The sequence below is a fragment of the Dipteris shenzhenensis genome, chromosome 16 (assembly GCF_047967505.1).
Source record: "Dipteris shenzhenensis isolate YYH24624 ecotype China chromosome 16, Dip_SZ_1.0, whole genome shotgun sequence".
Lineage (NCBI taxonomy): Eukaryota > Viridiplantae > Streptophyta > Polypodiopsida > Gleicheniales > Dipteridaceae > Dipteris > Dipteris shenzhenensis.
In genome coordinates this window covers 34,163,934-34,186,280 of record NC_141611.1, presented here as the reverse complement: position 1 = coordinate 34,186,280, position 22,347 = coordinate 34,163,934, and the positions used below count along the sequence as shown (strand labels likewise).

The 22,347-nt window shown below is 44.7% G+C and overlaps 1 protein-coding gene across 6 annotated transcripts in view; it reads left to right on the top strand.

Moving 5' to 3' along the window:
• The first annotated feature begins 7,249 nt into the window (after positions 1–7,249).
• Positions 7,250–22,347, top strand: part of LOC147892869 (Leucine-rich repeat protein kinase family protein) — a 48,816-nt gene continuing 33,718 nt past the window's right edge. The window contains exons 1-4 of one of the 6 annotated variants that reach the window (XM_087386893.1): positions 7,250–7,384; positions 7,954–8,302; positions 8,454–8,506; positions 8,657–9,406. In XM_087386893.1, coding sequence (XP_087243019.1) covers positions 8,661–9,406 — 746 coding nt within the window. In that variant the 5' untranslated portion in view covers positions 7,250–7,384; positions 7,954–8,302; positions 8,454–8,506; positions 8,657–8,660. Of the gene's footprint in view, positions 7,385–7,728; positions 7,794–7,953; positions 8,507–8,653; positions 9,407–22,347 lie in introns of all 6 variants that reach the window. The other 5 variants (XM_087386891.1, XM_087386892.1, XM_087386889.1 and 2 more) reach the window with 5 other exon arrangements.

Below are 22,347 nucleotides of genomic sequence, written 5' to 3'. Positions count from 1 at the left end.
AATGCTAAAAAAAAGGTAATCATAAGTAGTTAAGCTATGCGCCTATTCAGTGAGCTTTTTCGAGCGAAGAAAAACCGAGCAAAACGTACTAAAACAGGCATGCATATGCATCATCACCATCATTAAATTGAGACCTCTTAGCTATCTCATTAATTCTTGAATGTTTAGGGTGTGTGCTTGCAAGGAGTGTCCCCGAATCATTTGTCTAGTTCTTATTAGTTTTAAAAATTACACAACAAAAGCCACTAAATAGGAGCACCCATGTCGGGAACAACAAGGAGTAACCAGCGGAAAAAATAGATGGACTACATTCACAAAAGAACCAAATACATCGATGTATGCATCATCACCATCATTGAGTTTGAAGACACTTAGTTGTCTCATAAATTATTGTATGTTTAGGGTGTGTGCTTGAAGATATGCATTGTCCTTTGAGTTTGAAGATGCAACAATAGATGGACTACATTCACAAGCAACAAATACATCGATGTATGCATCATCACCATCATTGAGTTTGAAGACTCTTAGTTGTCTCATAAATTATTGAATGTTTAGGGTGTCTACTTGAAGATATGCATTGTCCTTTGTCTTTGGGACTTGTCTGCTCATTTTGGGGTGCAAACAAATGCAAAATTTCTTGGCTTGAATAGAGCGCTAAAGCATGAGGCAAGGGGCTAATGCATGAGAGAGGCCCAAAGCATGAGAACTAGCCATTTGAATAAGGATTAATCTATGTAATTCTCTCATGCTTTAGCCATTTGTCTTTCCATTTATTTCTTTCATGCCTTTTTATTTTAAATTTGCCATGAATGCAATGTGAATAATTTACATGATCATTAAAAGACTAATCTATCTATCATGATCACATGCAACATTATCATAATGTTTCCTTGAGACTTCGCCCTTCTCATATTACCATTTATAAGCAAGTACATTCAATTCCTCCTAAACATCACTAAAACATGTAGCATTTCATGGCATTTCTAGGAAAGTTTTTTTGCAGGCTAGAAGATGTTGTGTTAGCATGACTTGTTATTGGGATTTTTTTTTCCTAACATGGAGCAAAATATTGGTATAGAATTTGGATATTCTGACATCACCAATGCGTACGTAGTGCCCAAAACCCCCAAAACGACTTTTGAATCATCAAAATCGAGCTTCAAATAAATGACAATTTCAAGCAAATTTTTTGGCCCAAATTAGGCCGCACCAATGGTGCGGCCTGCTGATCTAGGCAAAAAAATTTGTTTGAAAATGTCATTTCTCCCTCATCCAAAGTCCGATTTTGGTGATTCAAAAGTAATTTTGAGGGCCTTTGGGCATTTTGGACGCTTTGACCAAAATCGGACTTTGGATGAGGGAGAAATGACATTTTCTACGCAAAAAAATTTGCTTGAACATGTCATTTCTCCCTCATCTAAAGTTTGATTTTGGTGATTCAAAAGTCATTTTGGGGGTCTTTGGGCACTCCGGACACATTGACCAAAATTGGACTTCATATGAGGGAGAAGTGACATTTTCAAGCAAATTTCTGAAGTCCAATTTTGGTGATTCAAAAGTCGTTTGGGGGGTTTTGGGGTACTCCGAATGCATTGGTAATGTCAGAATCTCCAAATTTTGCATCAAAAATATTAGGGATTTTGGGCCACTCCGAATGCATTAGTGTGGCCTAATTTATGCAAAAAAAATTGCCCAACATTAACATTATCATAATGTTTTCTTGAGACTTTTCCCTTCTCATATTACCATTTATAAACAACTACATTCAATTCCTCCTAAACATCACCAAAACATGTAGCATTTCATAGTATTATTGGGAAATTTTTTTGCAAGGTAGAACATGTTGCACTAGCATGGCTTGTTATTGGAAAAAAAACAATTCTAACATGAAGTAGAAATTGGTACAAAAATTGGATAGTTTAACATTACCAATGCACCCGAAGTGCCCTAAAACCCTCAAAAGGACTTTTGAATCACCAAAATCTGACTTTAAACGAGAGAGAAATTACATTTTCAGGTAAATTTTTTTGCTTAGATCAAACCACGCCTGATCTAGGCAAAAACATTTGCTTCAAAATGTCATTTCTCCCTCACTAAAGTCCGATTTTGGTGATTCAAAATTTGTTTTGGGGATTTTAGGGCACTTTGGATGCATTGGAGATGTCAAAATCTCCAAATTCTACATCAAAATTTTGGGATTTTAGGGCCACTCCGAATGCATTGGTGTGGTTTGATTTATGCAAAAAATTTTGCCCAAAATTGGCTCAACATTATCATCATCATTATGTTTTCTTGATTTTGCCCTTCTCATATTACCATTTATAAGCAACTACATTAAAATCCTCCTGAATGTCAACAAACATATAGCCTTTCATAGCATTTTTTAGGAAGTTTTTTTGCAGGCTTAAACATGTTGCGGGAAATTTTTTCCCCACATGGAGCACAAAATTTTTGATATTTTAACATCACTAATGCATTCAAAGTGCCCAAAACCCCCAAATTGACTTATGAATCACCAAAATCGAACTATGCAGTAATGTCATTTTGGTGGGTTTTACTCGGTTTCTTCTTCGGAGTTTAGGGGGACTTAGCTAGGCTGTCCCCTCCCACCAACTTTCTTTGGTATTTTATTGTGATCTAGAAGATTGGATGAGAGTACACATCAAAGAGGGAGTTCAAGTGAAGACGTATGCCTTATTAGACTTCATGTAGATAGATGATGTAGGTTTTTTGGCAAAAGACAAGAGGGACATACAAGCACACTTCGATGCACTAGGCAGATTTTGGGGAGATTTTGTAGACACTTGGGCATACAATCCAACATCTTCAAGGTGAAAGCAATTGTAATCAAAACTCAAAATAAACAAATGAACTGTACATTCAAAGGGAAGTTTTTGAACACACTGACCTCATACAAATACCTAGGGTTGGAATTTTAAGACACTTACAAATGGAATGTATGTGTGGAAAGGTGAATAATTAGAGGTTTGAAAGATCTATATAGCCTCCAAAATAAGTTCAAGAAGGCACACCTATGGAACTAGGAAATGAGAACCTTCCTGTACACCATGTTTGTGGATTAGTGTCATCCATGGATGCCCCGCTTGGGCACTTGGGCTCTCCAAAGCTCATTGCAAAAGAATAGAAATAATACATAAATGATTTCTTATAGGAGAAGTAGGGGCCAAGCTACAGGCACCCTATCCCATTTTACTAGAGCTAAGACTAGTAGTATGGTACCTCTTGAAGCAAAAGCATTATGCCAATACATGGTCTACCTCAACAAGCTTGACAAGATGGATGCAAGTGAATCCCATGCAAAGAATGGAATCTACAAAGAACGTTGGATGGCACAAGGAGTGGGGGGAATTGATGAAGTTATAGGGCATACAAGCTATTGATATCCAAGGCGATATGGGGGAAATAAGAAATTTGGTCATGCAACAAATGCTACGAAAGCTATGGCAAGACCTAGGGAGGGGAAAAACGCAGTTCTACAAACAAGAAATTAATCCAATGGATAGATACAAAATGCAAAAATGCCTTGCAGAGGATATATCAACATTCAAACAACATTTAATTTGCAAAATGAGGAATAGCTCCCATGACGGGGTAGGCGGACAATATGTAGGATCCCAAGAGGCACAAGAATCTCCAAAATCTATATCCCTACAAGGGAGAAAGAAAATTAGCAGCATTTGCTCCGGCAGTGTCAAGCCTATGCGTATACTAAGGAAATAAATAGTGGCAGCACTGACAACTTAAAAAACCCTCCTAGAACAACCAACCAAATAGCTAGGGGACTACCTAAAGGAAGTTTTGGGACATCGCAACAAAGTCCTCGAGCTAGCACACCAATTGGCTAAGCAAGTGCTCACAACATAGCAAGTTTTGCAAAGAATTATTCTCAAAATTTTGGGATATAAATAGCCACAATGAGTTAATAGAGGTTACTAGCCCCATAGATCTTGAAAGATCTCAAGGACTTTAATACAATTGCTTCATATCATCTCTCTCTCTCTCTCTCTCTCTCTCTCTCTCTCTCTCTCTCTCTCTCTCTCTCTCTCTCTTGCTTGTCCACTCTCCCTTCTTGTGATCTTCCCACCCTTTCTCTCCCCCCTGCCGAACCCTTCTCTTTGCCCACCCCCTCCCTTGCTCGATGCCTCCAATTCGGCACCCTTGCTTCTCACTAGCCATCTCCTCGACTCCTTCCTTCTCTCAGCATTTGATGACTTAGTAAAAATTAGGTTAGTTTTACTTTTAGTTTATTTTAGTTTAGTTTCTTTAATTTAGTTTATTAAGCTAAGTGCCAAATGCACTTAGCTTAACATGAATTAATGTGAAATTTGAAGTTGTAGATTGAATTATTTTGTGGCATGGGATTTTTATATGCAAAAGTAAAAACATGTTCACTTTGGTAGTATGGTCATTTGAGTTATAATGGCAAATTACAAATTTTAAGTAGCAATGGTACCCAGTGTGTACCTAATATGTGACCCTAGTAAACAAAATGGAATCTAGCAAGATACTCCCCCTTTTGTTGATGACTTCCCCATCCTCCCCTTCCCCTTCTCCTTTCGCTCGCCCCATCTTGCACCCCCTCTCCCTGTGTGCTCAGCCCGCCCCCCTCTCTTGCATTTTCCCCCATGCCTCAACCACCTGCCCTCCTAAGCTAAGCTAAGCTAGGCTAGTTTAGGTTAGCTAGTTCAATTAGCTTAGCTCAAGCCAGATAAGTTGGGTTCATTATGTTCGATTGGGTTACATCAATTTAGGTTAGGCTAGACAAGTTGGGCTTGTGAATTTAGACATATATCATGTAGCATGCTTGATTAGCAGTATTGAAGGTCTAACTGATGTGAATTCTAAAGTTATAGATTTTGTCATAGAATATTTTTATGCAAAAATAAAAAAATAATGGCTTTGGTGCTATATTGATCGACATTTTGGATTGGGAGTTATTTACAAGAAACTGTACCGATTATGTACCCATGGAGACAATGGGTACATAATGGGGGTACCATTTTGTTCAATATTTGTAACTTGCAATCTACAACTCCAATGACCATACTATCAAAGCCAACATTTTTCATTTTCGCAATAAAAATCCCATGCCACAAAATAATTCAATCTACAATTTCAAAATTCACTTTAATCCATATTAATTCATGTTAAGCTATGTGCACTTAGCACTTACCTTAATAAACTAAATTAAAGAAATTGACTACACTAAAATAAACTAAATACAAAACTAAACTCTTCAACTAAGCCACCGCTTGCCCCATGAACATTGAGAGACGGAAGGAGTGGAGGAGATGGCCAATGCGAGGAAAGTGTGCTTGATTGGAGGTGCCTGGCAGGGGAGGGGGCACATGGTGGGTTGGGAAAGGGGGAAGAGAAAGGTGGGTTGGGGGAGCAGGATGACAAATAGGGGGAGAGGGACGAGTAGGGAGAAGGGCGAATATACACGACATTCTCAAACATGAAGCCTAAGAAGGGGCCATTCTCTTGGATTATAATTCTTTGTAGAAGGAAGCACACTGCCTCCCCACCCACATTGTGTGGTTATAATAATTATGTTTAGAAATATATTTAATTGCAAGAAATGTGTGAACTCTGTTAGCATTGCCTGAGGCCTCCTTACAGATAGTGCTATAATGGAGGATTAAAACTCTATTGTGAATTTCCACGTGTATTTTCTAAAAAAGTAATGTGTTTCAAATTGCCATTTATGGAGATCATCCTACACAAATTGCACTTTAATAGCCGACTCCCTTTACAAAATCGTTTTCTTTATCTTTTGCATCCAATGGTGCTTGCTTTACCACTATACTAGGAGGAAGTCTCGACATGCACTTGTGCAATCTTCTTCTCTTTCTTTCCCCAAGGTATATTTACTCAATCTAAATTCTTATAACATTTACTTTTGTGTCTTGGTGCTTCCAATAGGTCTACAATGTCGTTTCCCAAGCATACTTGCTATCGCCTTTCTCCAACTTGCTACTGTCTACTTTTGTTGATGGCTCATAGCCGGGTATTTTGGTACTATTTTATGCTTTCTCCTTCAATTTCAACAATAAAATCACAATTGGACTATTCACTCGAATTACAATTCTTGCAAAGCATATACTAGCTATGCTATTTTACTTTTGTCCTTAATTTATACTATCTCATTTTAACACCCATAAAACAAATACTCTTACATCTTGTGATAGGTTCGATAGGCATACATTTAGGTCTCTTGGGGCACATAGGATTATTGAGGGAGGATGCCTAATTGCAACCCAAGGCCCCACCCAACAAGCCTCTTCTACAAGGGCCACATGCTAGTTGCCAAAAAAAAATTGAGCAAACCATTCGCACCGGATAGACATACGCACATGGGTGGACAAGACCCCCTGACCAAAGAGACGGGATTGAAACTCCTTTTGTCCCTCATGTAATTTTTTCTATAAATTAATTTGGTGCTTCGAATTGCCATTTAATAGCCCAACTTCCTTTTCAAAATTGTTTGCTTTCTCTTTTGCATCCAAAAGCGCTTGCTTTACCACGGGAGTGCCACCGTGCAAATGCTCACTCTTGTTGCAAATAAGACTTGAACCTAGCGCTGCACCTCCACCGAAGCCAATCTCTCTCACCCTTGGCACGTGCAGCATTGGTGGCAAAGTTTATGCAAAAAAGTACAATGACGGATGCAAATGGGCTACACAGGCAGGCAAGGGTTGGTAGGAAGAGGATATCCAATAGGAATGAAGAACCTTGGTTATCTTGCCTCTGGATTTCAATCCTTACATGTCTGTGATTTCGACCGGAAACTGAACTCGCTCACATAGTTTTCGGCCTGCCCCTGGCTAGGTCTAAGTGAAGGTGCACTCATATAAGAAGTGAAATTAGGATTTTAAATTTTCACGAAATTCGACGTTGGTTACGGGCAGTTGATTGACACTTTCTATTTTCTTCCCTGGAATCTCTCTCTCTCTCTCTCTCTCTCTCTCTGTATCCCCCTCTCGCCTTCTTTCTCTCTCTCACTTTTCTTCATTCTCTCTCTCTCAGCTTTCCGTCTCGCCTTTTTTCTCTCTCTCAGCTTTCCGCTCTCTTTTCCATGCTAGACATCCAATTCATCTTCTTTTTCAATCTGTGGCAGGCCTAATGAATGATGATATTCATCATTCATCTTGGTTTTTTTTTTTTTGGCCCAATGATGATGAGTCATCATTTGTCGGTGGGAGCATTGCACGCCTATTTACATGACGACTTTGAGCTGCTGTCTTTTGTGTTTGTGTTTTGCGTAGAAGCTTCAAAGCTTTCTGCGGCTATGGAGATTCCCGCCCTCCTCCCACCGCCTCTCCCTTGATCCAACGCTTCCCGCTCTTTCGTCTTCGCCAAAGTATGGTTTCTTTTCTCACCCTCCACCTTCAACTTGTAATTTTTTCGCTTCCACATTCGTTCATTACAAAGCCCTACGTCCTTTGTTCTCTTGTGTTTCTCAGAGCTCTTTTCTGCGATTTCGGCTACGTTTTGAAAATACGAACTCAAATCTTGCACGACAATTTACGCTCCGCAAGTTGTCCTTTTGCTCTGTGTAACTTAACCGCTATAGAAAGTCAAAGTGTTGTTGTCGACAGAGTGCCTCCAGCGATTTTCGCTCTCCACTGGTGTGAGCTTTTCCGTTTAAATCAAGTTAATCACAAATCGTGAATTTTCAAAATTACACAATAACGTATCGTACAGGAATATGGCGGTCCTGCATGTTCGAGAGGCTTTAGGCTAGTCCTTACTAGCTCAGAAACACCAAGGTATTCAATGAGGTCCGTTGTTATTTGAATTCCTTCGGACTTAAGTGTCACGAAACCTTGGTGGACAGTCAAACTATCGTCTTTTTAAACGAATCCGTAACGTTTTGAAGGAAATTGAGTTGGGTCAGTTTTGAAACGTGTCTCGTGTTTTGCATTACAGGAGCAGGGACAGAATCCCCAAATTTCTACTAGCTCAGCCTGCTAGGAAGCAGATGCAAGTGGGGAGCTGTGCAGTTAGGGCAGGGGGGATTTGCAAAAGCAAAGTTTGAGGAACAGCAGAATGTCATCAAAGTCCTGGGAATGATTACTCAAGCTCAGCAATCTTGGTCTTTTTCAGATTTGCTGCGAGTTGGCAGGACAGAAGGAATGAGGAGGTGGAATATTGCAATGCAGCATAGAGGGGCAAAGAAGGAAAGAAGTTGCACCGGGAGAGCAGAAAAGTGTAACCGGTATCCAGGAGAAAAGAGTCACTGCCAGAGAGAGACGTGAAAGCAGCAGGTGGAATAAAGGTATCTTTAGCTGCAAACGAAATCCTAGACATTGAAGGAGAGGTTTATAGAGAGCATGAGAGGAGCTGATGACTATAAGAAGTGGCAGTGGAGCACTCATTTTGTGGCTGTCAAGCTATGGAATTCTGACGTATGACAATTTTTGTCTAAGTGGTGATCCTCAGGACGGCTGATATGTCTGAGATTTTAATTACTCTACGGAAAGTACGTACTATTCCTGTCAAGCATTGGACACGATTTCATGAATATGAATGCCTTTATGGTCTTTTTGCTGTTCACACAACTAAAAGTATGTTATGCCTCACGGCTTGGCTTGTTGGTTTCTTTTTTTTGCTGATTGGTTATGTACAGCAGCAACATGGACGAGAATGTTAATGTTTTGGAACGGGCATTGCCTGACATTCAAGGCAAAGAGGTTAAAGGAAACGACACCGAAATTGATGTCGAACTACCTTGGGATGGTTGTGCGACCACTCTTGGTAACACAGAGATGGCAGCTCCCTCTTCCAATGGATCATCTGAAATCCGAGCACATGCAGCTGAGAAAAGTGACACTGATGCGGGTTGCTTGAATTTTGAAGATATTCACAAACAAAGGGAGGAAGGATTGAAATTTGAAGCTGATGATGTTTTATCCCCAGCATCCATTAAAGATGCTTTGAAAAACTCCTCATCTAATGTAAACAGTGACGATGAAGTGGTGGATGTCTCACCCAATGGGTTCTCTCTTGCCACCTTGGAGTCTGTTGCTGGGCACAAATCTCAGGAAATTTTGCGTGTGCGAAACATGTATGTCTATGATAATACGTTTACAGTACTACCTAGATCTCTGAGCAGGCTGAAAAATCTGAGAACGTTGAAGGTTTTCTCCAATGAAGTAAGGTTACTGCCAGATGAGGTAGGTGACCTTGGGAAACTTGAGCATTTGCAAATGAAGGTGTGCCCGAGTGGCCTTGGGAGCTTGCCTTCTTTGGGCAACTTGAATCGTCTGAAGACATTGGAGTTGCATCAGACACCTTTGCGGCCTTCTGTGTTCTCTCTACCACCTGAAATATCTAAGCTGCGTTTGCTGACACGGTTGGCTGTTTGCAATTTCTCAATCTCGTAAGTGTAGATTATATTAGTTCTCGTGTTTGTTTTCTCTCAAATGTCTTTCGTTCTAGGATACATAGCTGTGCTTGAAACCTTTAGAAATGCTGTGTGCTTGTGCAGCATGTGGGTGAGTGTGCGCATGTGCCTGCACCTGTCTGTGCTTATGCTTATGTATGGCCTTTCTTTTTCATAATGGTACTTTGGTACATGGTACATGGGTAGATTTATCAATCTTTGTGTACAGTACAAGACACGAAATCATACTTTTATTGGTATTGAGATATCGGATGACAGCTTATGCCTGGGTATGGATGGCAACTTAGGCTTTTATACTGATGAGAATATAGGCGGAGCTTTGCTTACTAGGTTACTGATGAGAATATAGGCATAGCTTTGCTTACTAAGTTATTCTTATTTTGGTTTTTCTCTTTTAATCATGGTTTTGTTTGACATCTCTTATGAACCCCCTTCTTCCCTTGTCCCTCTTTCTCTCACCTTTGTTCTTTTCTCTTTCAGTTCCTCTGTCCACATGCTCTCGACACATTCAACTATCCTACTAAGCCTGTACAATTGTTGAAAGTTACTGCTCCACCCTGCATGCATGACCTAGTCTTAGACTGTCCTCATGGAAGTCTTGACAGTGAGGGAGAGTAGGGCATCATGTAGGTTAGGTTGTTTGGGGCTGTTTTGAGGGCATGGGTATGCTGAATTATAATCCTAGAAGTGGATTACGGGCCTCAGCCAACCAGCTCATGCCTAGGATTCACCAAGGGTCGGTCAGGTATGTTTGGCATGCTTTGCATACAAAGTTTACCTTGTGAGTTTTTTATCCAGGTTATGGCCTGCTAATATCATCAGAATTCCTTTTAGCGGTGCATTGCCCTATATGTCTGGCAGAATACTCAAATGGAAACATTGGAGAGAGAGAGAGAGAGAGAGAGAGAGAGATGTATTAACGTCCTCGGAAGACCTCACAGGCCTATGGGACAAGGTACAAAGTACACCAAAAGGATGATCTCATACAAGCCGCAGTGGGCTGGAGCAAAGGGCGCACTAAGGCCCTTGCTGAGTGCGAAGACTGCTAAACTGATAAGCTGATAAACTGGACTCAGATATATAACCTGAAGACTATCTGAGATTCAGGCTCAGAAGTCCAAGCCTAGCACCGTAGTGGCTCGCCTATGAGCGGTGAAAATGTATCGGATCTGCATCTGTCGGGTTGTGTCATGCTGTGGTGGAGGGGGACATGGTCTCCTCGATCTTTGAACCCATTGGGCTATGTTCAAAGTAACCCCTCTTCTTAGGCGGTCTCCCTTGAGGAAAGCTGTGATAGGGCGGACCTCAATGGAGTGTGCTTTGGTCACTCTCAGTGCTGTAGGTGGCCTCTGCATCCCTCTCTCAGTAATCCAAGCTGCCTGCATGTCAGCTATCTCCTTCACCACCATCCCGATGTGTCCTGGAACTGACTCAAATGCATAGAAGTCTGTGATGTGGCGCTGTGCTCTGTCAGCCTCTTTGTCCTGTGGTCTGATCGCCTCCTGCTGCTCTCTAATCTGTAGTAGTAAGGTTTCCCCGCGTTGGCGCATCTCAAGTAGATAGAGCCCAATGCAGACCTGATCTTGGAAGTGGATCAATTGTGAGTGGACCGAAGCCAGTCCCCTCCTGGTAGAGGCAGTGGTATCGTCCCCTGATCTCATAATAGGCTGGGCAGACACATAGGAAATGCTCCTTTGTCTCAATCACTCCTAGTGTGCAAAGCATACATAGCCACTGCTCCCTGGGTGTGCTTGCTGCTCTCCCCGTCTCGATCCTCAACTGATGAGATGAGACACGGATCTGTCAAATGGCAATCCTCAATGCATGAGAGACTTCTCTATCCTCGAGATACTGGGGTTTGATGACGAATCCCTCTTCCGATACTCTCAGGCAGTGGTCACAGTAGGACTGGGGAGCTCCTAGTCTCCCCCCCAAATCTGAGACGTATGGTGTAAGAAATCCTAGATTTACTATATTTAGAAATGTGCTAAGGATCAGAAAAGAGACTGAGATAGCAGAGAACAAGGAATATTTGTATTGCTTGAATATCTGTAGGGTGGATGTTGTGTGTCATCCATATAATTGGGCGTCTCTTATATAGAGAGTGAAGAGTCACACATGAAAAGGTGTGTACTCCAAAGGGTATGTGCATGAAGAGGTGTGTACCCCTTGTGAAGGGTGTGACCCTTGATGAGAGGGTACATTACAATAGGAATGTCTCTTCATTAGAATGTCTCTTGTGAAGGGTTATGCCTCATTAGGAAGTGTCCCATCGAAAGGGCAAGAGTTGTGCCTCTTAGGAAGTGTCCCGTCGAAAGGGCATACCCTTCCACAAGTGTCCATTCATCAAACCATCCATAAGTCTAGAAATAGAGAAAGGAATACGTCACAGATCGTGACATCCCCTCCCACTCAAAAGAAAACCCTGGTGGAGATAATGAACTGATGTAGAAAATATCACTGTAAATTCTGAAAATACTGCTGTAAAATGTCAGACTACTGCTGTAAGTCTTCATCAGACTGCCAAGTAGCGTCGGAGTCGTCCAGATCTCGAGCGTTCATGACTGGCTGAGTAAAGATATACTTTAGAGAGTGATGGTCTGTCTGGACCACAGAGTCGGCTTCCATGAGATAATGTTTCCAAGAGCGATAAGCATGTACAACAGCAAGAAACTCCTTATCATAAACCGGATATCGGGTTTGGATATCAGAATGTTTATGGCTGTCAAAAGCAACAACTCTGCCTTCTTGCATCAAGACTGCTCCTGTAGCGATGTCGGAAGCGTCGGTCATGACCTCAAATGGAAGGTTTGGGTCAGCAATAGCCATAACTGGTGTGGTAGTGAGTGCTTGCTTGAGTTGTTGGAAACTATACTCTGTTTCGGGAAGCCACTGAAAAATTTATGTGCTTTTCAATAATTCGGACATAGGAGCTGCGATTTCGGAAAACTGATAGACCTTTGTATGGTAGAAGTTTGCCAATCCGAGAAAAGAGCGGACATCATGAACATTCTTAGGAGTGGGCCAGTTTCGGATTACCTCGACCTTCTTGGGATCCACAGAGATGCCTTGAGCTGAAATAACATGTCCCAAATATTCGAGTTGGGTTTTGAAGAACTCACTCTTCTCAATGTTGATGTAGAAAGAATTTGCACGGAGAACTTCAAAAACTTGGTGAAGATGTTGTTTGTGCTCATGTAGGGATCTGCTGAAAACGAGGATGTCATCGAGGAAAACGAGGATGTCATCGAGGTAAACGATGACGAACTTATCGAGGAAAGGCCTGAAGATGTCGTTCATTAATGTCATGAATGTGGCCGGGGTATTGTTTAACCCAAAAGGCATGACCAAACATTCATAGTGTCCATACTTTGTTCGAAAAGCTGTCGTGTACTCATCACCTTCTTGTATGCGGATTTGATGATAACCTGAACGAAGATCAATCTTGGAGAATTGTGTTGCGTGTAGAAGTTGATCGAAGAGGTCATCGATGCGAGGCAATGGATACTTGTTTTTGATAGTGAGCTTGTTGAGGGCTCGGTAGTCGATGCAGAGGCGCATTGACTTATTCTTTTTTTCCACAAGTAGTACAGGAGATCCGAAGGGCTACGACTGGGCCGAATGTGACCTTTGTCGAGTAGTTCGGTGACCTGTCTTTGGATTTCTTCATTTTGAGTGTAAGAAACCCGATAAGGAGGTTTCGACGGTGGATTACTGCCTGGAATAAGTTCGATTGGGTGATCCACTGGTCGTCGAGGTGGTAACTGCTTTGGCAATTCCTGTGGAAAAAGATCCAGGTAGGGCTGGAAAAAAGGTTGGTTGAGGTATTCAGGAGGATCCTTTGTTGGTGTCTCCTCGACTGCCGTAACCAACAGAAACGAAGTCTTTACTTGGCGTTTACGAACCCACTTCTTTACTTGTAGGGCAGAGGCAACTGGGGTTGAAGGAGAGTCCCTAGAACCAGTTAGCTCAATAAGTTTTCCCTGGTGGACAAACTGGATAGTATGGCTGCGAAAGCTGATTGATGGATCATAGTCGTAGAGCACTGTTGTCCGAGTATGACATCGTACCGAGAAAGAGGCATAATGTCGAAGTTCAACTTGTCCGTATAATGTTGGATGCGAAAAGACAAGTTTTTAATCCTGGTGTTGCACAAGAAAGTTGTTCCATTTGCGAGTTCAATCTGATAGTCCATGAGACTAGGACTGGTGGTCAACCGAAGTTTATCGACCACAGAACTGGCTAGGAAATTATGAGAACAGCCACTGTCGATGAGGATGGTGACCGTTGTTCGACGAATCGATCCTTGAACACAAAGTACTTGAGTGGCCAGGGAAGGTTCGGGGTTGCTGGCAAGGCTCAGGTGGATGGTATTCGCCATTCGAACAGCTTTGCCTTTCTTGTCTTGTGCTGAGGTAGCATCTTCTTTTTGGGAAGTGCTAGGTTCCATATTGGAATTTTGCTTTGGTCGCTTGGGACAATCGAACCATCTATGGTCGCCTGTACAGATGGTACAAAGTCCTTTTGAGCTGGAGTTGTTCTTCTTGTCAGTGGCCGCACCTTTATGTTGGGGATGTCGGTAATGACTTTGTGAAGAAAAAGAAGCGCGATCCTTGGGGGAGTGCTTTTGTTGGAATCCAGCAAATGATTTCTGAGGCTTCTGGGGATCTTGAGACTGTCGCTGACCTTGATTACCGAAGTTTTTTCGAAACCTGGTGTTATCTTGAGGGCGAGCACCTTTGGCCATAGTAGAGTTCTGTGTGCGATTAGCACTCTGCTTCCCTGTGTTTAGGAAATCTGTAATGCGCTCTGCATAAGCAATAGCGCCATCTGTGGTGGTGATGTTTGCTTTAAGAACATCAATGCGTAACGAGGGATTTAGGCCTGAGATGAAAGCATGAAGGCGATCATCCTCAGTTAAACCATCAATCTCCAGCACCAATGTGGTGAACTGAGAGATGTACGAAGACAGGGAACCCGTTTGCTCCAACTGTCGGAGTTTTGAACGTGCTTGGAAGTCCGCATTGGCAGGTATAAACTGCTTACGGAGCACGTGTTCAAAACGTTCCCATGTTAACACACTTTTTTCGTCCTTTAAGCGTCTTTGCCACCATAGAAATGCTGTATCCTTCAGGAGGGAGGCTGCCAAGGCGATCTTTTTGCCTTCAGTGAGGTCAACAGTGTCAAAATACATGCGCATTTTCGCGAGCCATTGGTCAACTGTTCGGCGATTGCGTTGACCAGTGTAGGCTTCCGGAAGTTTGACGTCAAGTCTTTTAGTTTTGGAAGCTTGAAGTAATCGGTAGAGGGCACGTAGTTCAGTGTTTTCTACCTCTGGTGGGAATGAATCCGCATAGTCGTCTGGTTGCGTCACGTCATCCTCTGTATGTGCGGTACTTCGAGAATCTTGAAGTTGTTGAACTTTTTGGACCAAGTCGGAGATGCTGTCCTGAAGCTGGGATATTTGAAGTTGCAATAGTGATTCGCCTTGTACGTTGACTTCAGGTGTCTTTTTTGGACTTGATTCTTTGATCTCTGGAGAGGCTTCACGCGAGCGGTGCGACATATCGGAGATCCCTGTGAGAAAAGCGCGAACTTGTGCTCTAGTTTGTACCATTCCTGGAAGAGGATTCGGGCTGCTCCCTGAGGTTGCTCATGTTGGAGGGGGCAGGCGAGGCAGGATGGAACCACCCGTGGAAATCTGGTAAGGGAGGTCCTGTCTGAGGTAACACTGGTGATGCTGAAAGTGGTGTTACTGCTCGTGATAGGACAGGGGTAGGTAGTAGAGTCCACGGATCTGAAAAGGGATAAGGAGCTGCTGTCGGAAGTGGAGGATATCCAGGAGAGGGAGTGCCTTCAGAGTGTAAATACTGACTTGGAGAAGGTACAACCTGTAGAGGAGGATATCTGGGAGCTGAAGGAGGTGGAGAGTACCCTGGAGATGCCGAAGGTGAGGGGTAAAATTCTCTCCAAAAATGGACAGCAAACTCTTGAGGAATATCGTGTTTAGGGTATCTTCGTGTCTCGTGGAACACAAATGTAACTGAGGTGCCTCACGCAGAAGGTAGAGGATGTGGTCCAAGTCACTAGGAGGGCATGTGACACAAAAGACCCAAGATGCAAAGGCTCCAAAATGGGCTGGCTGTGCAATTTGAAAATGATAGTGTGGTAGCTGATGCCTGAGGTGTTTTTGAAATGCCGGGGATTACCAGGGGTTTCCATGCTTTAATGTGGATTCTTTCATTTGCTGTAATTTGTTAAAGAGAATCCTTAAAAGCAGATTGGAAAGACTCCACTTGGCAATAATTTAATCTGCCAAGTTATTGCGTAGAAGAAGGCTGCAAGTCGGTGTCCGGAGATCCATGGTGCAATGGTTTGCGAGGAGCGATCGATACTTGTCTGGTCCGGGCTGTCAACAGGCTGTCTTCATCGCGCGAGGAGCTGCAACTAATGCTGATTTGGCAGGACCAAAAATGGCGAAACAAGAGGCAGCAGGCTGTCAATGGCGAGGCTTAGAGCATTGCCCAGGGCTGGACTGCGCAGGAAAGGCAGGAGCAAAAGAACCTGGCGGGTCAAGGACTGCGTAGGAGGGGGGAGGGCTGGCGAGGCCAAGGATTTGTGCGCAGGGCTGGTCGTACAGAATGGCGCAGGGCTGTGGCAGGCTGCAGGACTTGCGCAGGTTTGTACGGCAAAGGCAAGGGCTGGCTGCTGGGCGTGTGCAGGCTGTACGGCAGAGGCAACGGCTGGCTGCAGGGAAGGTAGGCTGTACGGCAGGCTTGCGCAGGCTGTACGGCAGACTGGCGGATGGTACGGCGCAGGCTGCAAGGCTGATGGCGAGGGCTTGCGCAGGCTGTACGGCCAGGCTGCGCAGGGCTGTACGGCGAGGTGATGGCTGGCCGTACGGGCTGACGCAGGTGGTACGGAAATCCGTACGTGCAGTTTTTTGTTGGAGAAGAGGCGACTTTTCGTTGGGCTTCCTAATGGGTTAGTTGCCCCAAAAATTAAATGGGGGGTTTAGTTAACCCTAGGTAGTTAGGGTAATCCTAGGGGTAGGGGATGGTTTTTTTTTTTTCCCTTTTTACCCCTCTAGGTACCCTTTTGTAGGTACTTGGGGCCTAAAAGGTGTGCCTATTCGAAGGGGTGTGACCCTTGGAATAGGTGCACCTTTTCATGAAGGGGTATGTCCCTATTGTCAAAAGGGGTGTGACCCTGCATGAATAGGTATGTCCTTTTGTCCACGATGGGGTATGTCCCATGAGTGAGGAGTCGAGACTCGTCACCAAAAGGTGTGTCCCATGGTGGAAAAGGTGCGTCCCTTGGTTTTGGGACAGCCCAAGCACCTGAAAAGACACGATTTTTGTCGTGTCCATTCACATCAACTTGTGATGTGAGGGAGATGGAGAGGCCAAGATGACTTTAGGCCGGGTAGGCGTTTAAAAATTTTACGCTCATCCTCTCCATCTCTTCCATGCACAATGTGCACGGATGTCCTTCTAGCGGAAAAGATGTATCAGATCGGGGGGAATTCCTTCAGGCAGGAGCGAATTTTGCTCTGTAACCAATGTAAGAAATCCTAGATTTACTATATTTAGAAATGTGCTAAGGAACAGAAAAGAGACTGAGATAGCAGAGAACAAGGAATAATTGTATTGCTTGAATATCTGTAGGGTGGATGTTGTGTGTCATCCATACAATTGGGCGTCTCTTATATAGAGAGTGAAGAGACACATGAAAAGGTGTGTACTCCAAAGGGTATGTGCATGAAGAGGTGTGTACCCCTTGTGAAGGGTGTGACCCTTGATGAGAGGGTACATTACAATAGGAATGTCTCTTCATTAGAATGTCTCTTGTGAAGGGTTATGCCTCATTAGGAAGTGTCCCGTCGAAAGGGCAAGAGTTGTGCCTCTTAGGAAGTGTCCCGTCGAAAGGGCATACCCTTCCACAAGTGTCCATTCATCAAACCATCCATAAGTCTAGAAATAGAGAAAGGAATATGTCACAGATCGTGACATATGGAGATGAAGGAGATCTAACTGTATAATACGGTTGATCCCATCTCGCGAGATCGACTCAAGGGTGCATCCATGCTGTACTGGAAAGTGGGGAGCCTGTCCATCTGGATACCGTGCTTGGCAAACCATGTGGATATCTGTGCATACCATGTGTCTGCTCTGCTCTCTGCTAGTCGTCTAGATGACTCCAAGGCTAGTCTCGGTAATCTCCATCGGGGCAAGTCCCAAACTTTGTGGATGAAAGTCACTGTTTGAAAGACGGCATCAATTTGTAGGGGAGTCATGGCGAGCTCTACGTGTATTATCTCATGTGGAACTGAGGGCTTACTCCGAATCGTGCTGGACCCCATAGTCACCTGTAGCCGCTCAAATTTCCTCCACTCGATCTTCGGTAAGTCACATCCCGAGCAGAAGGGTGCTGCATACATGGCCGTCGGTCGCACTAGTGTGTTGAAGAGCCAGATCTTCGTTGGTGAGTTCTAAAAGTGTGAGTGGAAGCCTTGTCTCTTATCGGGCCAAAGCACCCCGTCCTCGTGTGAGTCGAGCTTGGGTTGCATGGGTCGTCGTGAAAAGGGGTCTTGTGAAGACTGCTCCCAGATATGTGTAAGACTTCACTATCTCCACTGGCTCATCACGATAGGTGAAGCTGAGTCGACGAGTCACTACATGTGATGTGTTGAAGACCATAACCTTGGTCTTCCCAAGGTTGACTGTCAAGTCTCTCTCTGCAAAACCTCTAGTGCCTTCAGATGTCTCTGTAGCCCTTCCGTTGATGATGATATGAGGACTATAACATCAGCGTACAGCAATATCTGTATCATGAGGTCACCCAAGAGTGAGAACCCTCGCCTCCTAGGCGATCTATGAAAGATGTGATCTCATCAATGTAGAGTCCGAAGAGGGTCGGTGAGAGTGGATAGCCCTGCTGCAATCCAATCGTGCTCTCAACCCAGTTTGATAAACCGCCTGGGGCATATACTCTGCCTCCGACTGACTCATATAAGCTCACTACCCCCCAAATCAACATCTTTGGAATTTGCATCTCCTGTAGTCTCTTGACCATGCGGGGACGTGGGATCATGTCAAAAGCCTTCCAAAAGTCTACGAAGCATGTGTAGACTTTCCGGTGTTTGGATCTCGCCTCCTCAATGACAGCTCTCAAAGTGAATATGTGGTCTAAGGTAGAATACTGCCTCCGGAATCCTGCTTGTCGTAGTGCTCGCTGCCTTTGAGCCTCTGTATGACTATTGAGCTCCCTCTCTAGACCCGATCCATAAATCTTGGCCAGAGTATGACCAATCATGAGGGTGTGGTAATTCCTAGTCTCCATAGGGTCAATGGCTTTGTGTATCGGTACAATAGTGGTGGTGCGCCAGGTGGGTGGGAAGCCATGACAAACAGCCTGGTTGAGTATGTGTGCTAGGACCGGAGCTAGGACCTCTTGCCCATGTGCAAAGCGCTCAGCCGGTAGACCCTCGTGATCTTGTGCTTTTCGGTTGTGTAGCCGACGAAGTGCAGCCCGCACATTCTGTGTAGTAAACAAGTGACAAGTGATGGGCCTGGGCATAGAGGACATGTTCTGTGGTGTCTGCATCAAGACATCATAGAGGGAACATGCGTACGTGTACCAGACATCTGGGTCAGTTATGGGGATAGATGACTTCCCCTCCTTTAGGAAACCTCATCCAGTGGTCGGGTCTCCTCCTCGGAAAGATTTGACAATCTCATCCATCCTATGGGTGAGAAAGAATCGTCAGAAACTCCTCTGTGCCTCAGATGACATCAGATGCCCTAAAGTTTGCTCTTGTATGAGGTAGGCTCTTGCCTCTCTGCATTCAGTATCAAACCAAGGGTTTTGAGGTGTCTTCTTATCTCGAACGCACGTGGATCGAGTCGTGGGAAAGGATTTGGTGGCAGCATTCGTACCAATGAGACAAGGGCGTTCGAGGCGTGCGCGAGGTCTATGTCATCCTCAAGTAGGTCTGGGAGTGCTCTGGCTAAGTTACTCACGTACACTGGGTTGAGGGCACGGTCAAAGTGGATCTAGACATGCGTAGGCGTGATGGGGGCTCTCCCTGTGGGTGGCATAGTGGCAGAGACATGGAAGGCCAGGTATGAGTGGTTGGCTCCGAGTGGGGGCAGGGGTACAATGAATCGTGTATCCGTGACACAAGGGCTAGTGGGCCCAGTAGGTAGTCCACTGTACTTGACCCACCGTCATGTGGGAAACATGTGAGTCCACCAGACAATGGCCATCTCTGAAGACCATTATAGATGATCAAGCCATAGACTACCCCCAAATCAAGTAGATGTCGCCCATATCCTGTCACGAGTGGAGCATGTGCGTAGTGTCTCAGTATCCCTAGCTTAGTTGCATCTAGCTCCGGGACTATGTGGGGATCTCTGTCATCTGTGAAGTCAAGCAGACCCACCTGCCTGTTTCTTGTCCGTGCATTGAAGCCTCCTTGCAAGAGGATGTCTCCTTGCCTAGAGAACTTTGTGATGTCATCATGGATTGTCTCAGATGGACTGTCTCTCTGCGGTGATCTCTTGTGCATAGGAAGACGTGTTCGGAGGAAATTAGCATATCGCCATAAAGATAGGTTGTGCTTCCCGGGGCTGAACTCGTATCCACATGTATCGTGCATGCTCCTCTCGCCGCACCACAGATATGAGTGGCCTCAAATGTGATTTGAAGAGCACAGCTACCTCCCCAGAGAGAGCGAGAGACGTCCATGGGAGGCCTCACGGGCCTATGGGACAAAGTACACCAAAAAAGGAGCTCATACAAGCTTTGCTAGCACGCCTTGCTGAGTACTATGCTAAACTAAAGACTCAAGGGCCCAAAACAAAAACTCGGACAAAATTGAAAACTGAAAAAACTGAAACCTGGTGGATGGGCTGCAAAGATGTCTCGGATCTACATCTGCATCTGTTGAGCCACCTCTAGCAGTGGTGGAGGGCGTGGTCTCCTCGACCTCTGTATTCGATGGGCGATGTCAAGAGTGACACCTCGTCTTTGGCGATCTCCTTTGAGGAGAGCTGAGATAGACTAGGCCTCGACTGTGTGTGCTTTGATCACTCTCCACGTCATGTGTGGTCTTTGCATCCCTTGCACGATAGTGTCGCGTTGTCTCTCCCCACTAATCTAGAGTGCCCTCATGTAAGCTAGCTGCTGCTGCTCCACTCCACTATGTCCTAGAACTGACTCGAATGTAGAGAATTTTGGGACATGCCGCTGTGCTCACTCAACCATAGCATCTTGCGGCATGGTCATCTTTGGCTGCTCTTTGATTTGTTGCAATAGTGTCTTGGTGTGCCACTGCATCTCAATTAGATAGAGTTCAATGCAGACCTAGCATGGAATTGGATCAGCCATGAGAGTGGGCCATAACCATTTTCTGCGTGAAAGAGGTAGTGGTATTGTCCTCGAATCTCATAGTAGGCTGGGCAAACACATGAGAAATGCCCCTTTGTCTCGACCTCCCCCAGTGTGCATAGCCTACATATCCGTTGTTCTCTGGGTATGCCTGCAACTCTCCTTGCCTCAATAGTCTGTTGATGGGAAGAGACTCGCATTTGTCCAATGGCAATCCTCAGTGCATGTGAGACTCGTCTGTGCTCGAGGTACTGGGGTCTGATGATGAGGGCATTCTCCGATACTATCAAGAAGTCGTCACGATCGAACTAGATCTTGGTGGGGATGCATCCCCCCCCGCCCCCCCTCTCTAAAGGTCCGAGATGTATGGAGCTGCAGGAGATCTAACCGTATGATACTGTTAATCTCATCTCGTGGGATACTATAGTGAAAGGAGGGGAGCCGGTCCATCTGAATACCATGATGGGCAAACCATGTGGATGTGCATGCATACCATTCTGCACCAACCCCGCTCTCTTCTAGTTGTTTGGATGACTCTAGGGCCTCTCCACTAGGGTATGGCCCAATCTTTGTGGAGGAATGTCATTGTTTGAAAAATAGCATCAACCTAGAGAGGGGTCATGGCGAACTCTACCTATACTATCTGATGAGGGACTGAGGGCTTGCTTTAAATCATCCTAGACCCCACAATCACCTATAGCTGCTCAAATCTCCTCCACTTTGTCACTAGCAGATCACCCCCCAAAAAGGTGATGTGTACATGGCAGCGTAGTTGGGTATGTGCGCGTATGGCAGGTTTTTCTATACGTGTTCCGTACGGCCATACGTGGTTTTTTTTTGGGGGGGGGGGGGAAGGTGTCCCCAAACATTAGAAAACCTGCTTTTTTTAATGTTTTCGTATTCTGTACTGTCGCCCGATGCCCTCCCAACACGTTGCTGTTGCTCCAGCCTCCTGACTATGGCTGGTTGGCTGGACTCAAGGGCCTTTATAAGGGGCCCTTTGCCCCCTTCTTCAGCAGTCAGTTTAGGTTTCAACCTTTCAGCCGCCCTTGTTATGCCTCTACCTGCTCCAAACATCACCATACAGCTGCCTGTGTAAGGCTGCGTTGGAGATTCCGTTATCACCCAAGACTTCTAGGCTGCCTGCGTTTGAAGTTGGAGCAAGCGTCAAGCCTCAAAGTATGGGCCATGGCTATGGCTGCTCTCTTCTCTAATTTTCCAGCATCTATGGCTGCTCTCTTCTGAGTTCTCTAATTTAGTTGATGGAGATCTTGAATAGGGCTTCAAGTCCTCTTTTGCTCCTTTGCCTTAAGGCTTATTTGCCCTCTTTTGCAAAATTGCAGCTTGCAGGTCCCTCTCTCCCGTGTCTCGACTCCTTGATAGAAAGAAAGGACCAGAATGGGATTTTGTAGACATGTTGAAGCCTTTGGCAATGGGACCGTATACTTGTCAATGCAAGTACTGTCCGCATAAATGGGATGGAGGACTGACCCACATAAGGGCACATTTTCTTGGGCTGTCGAGCT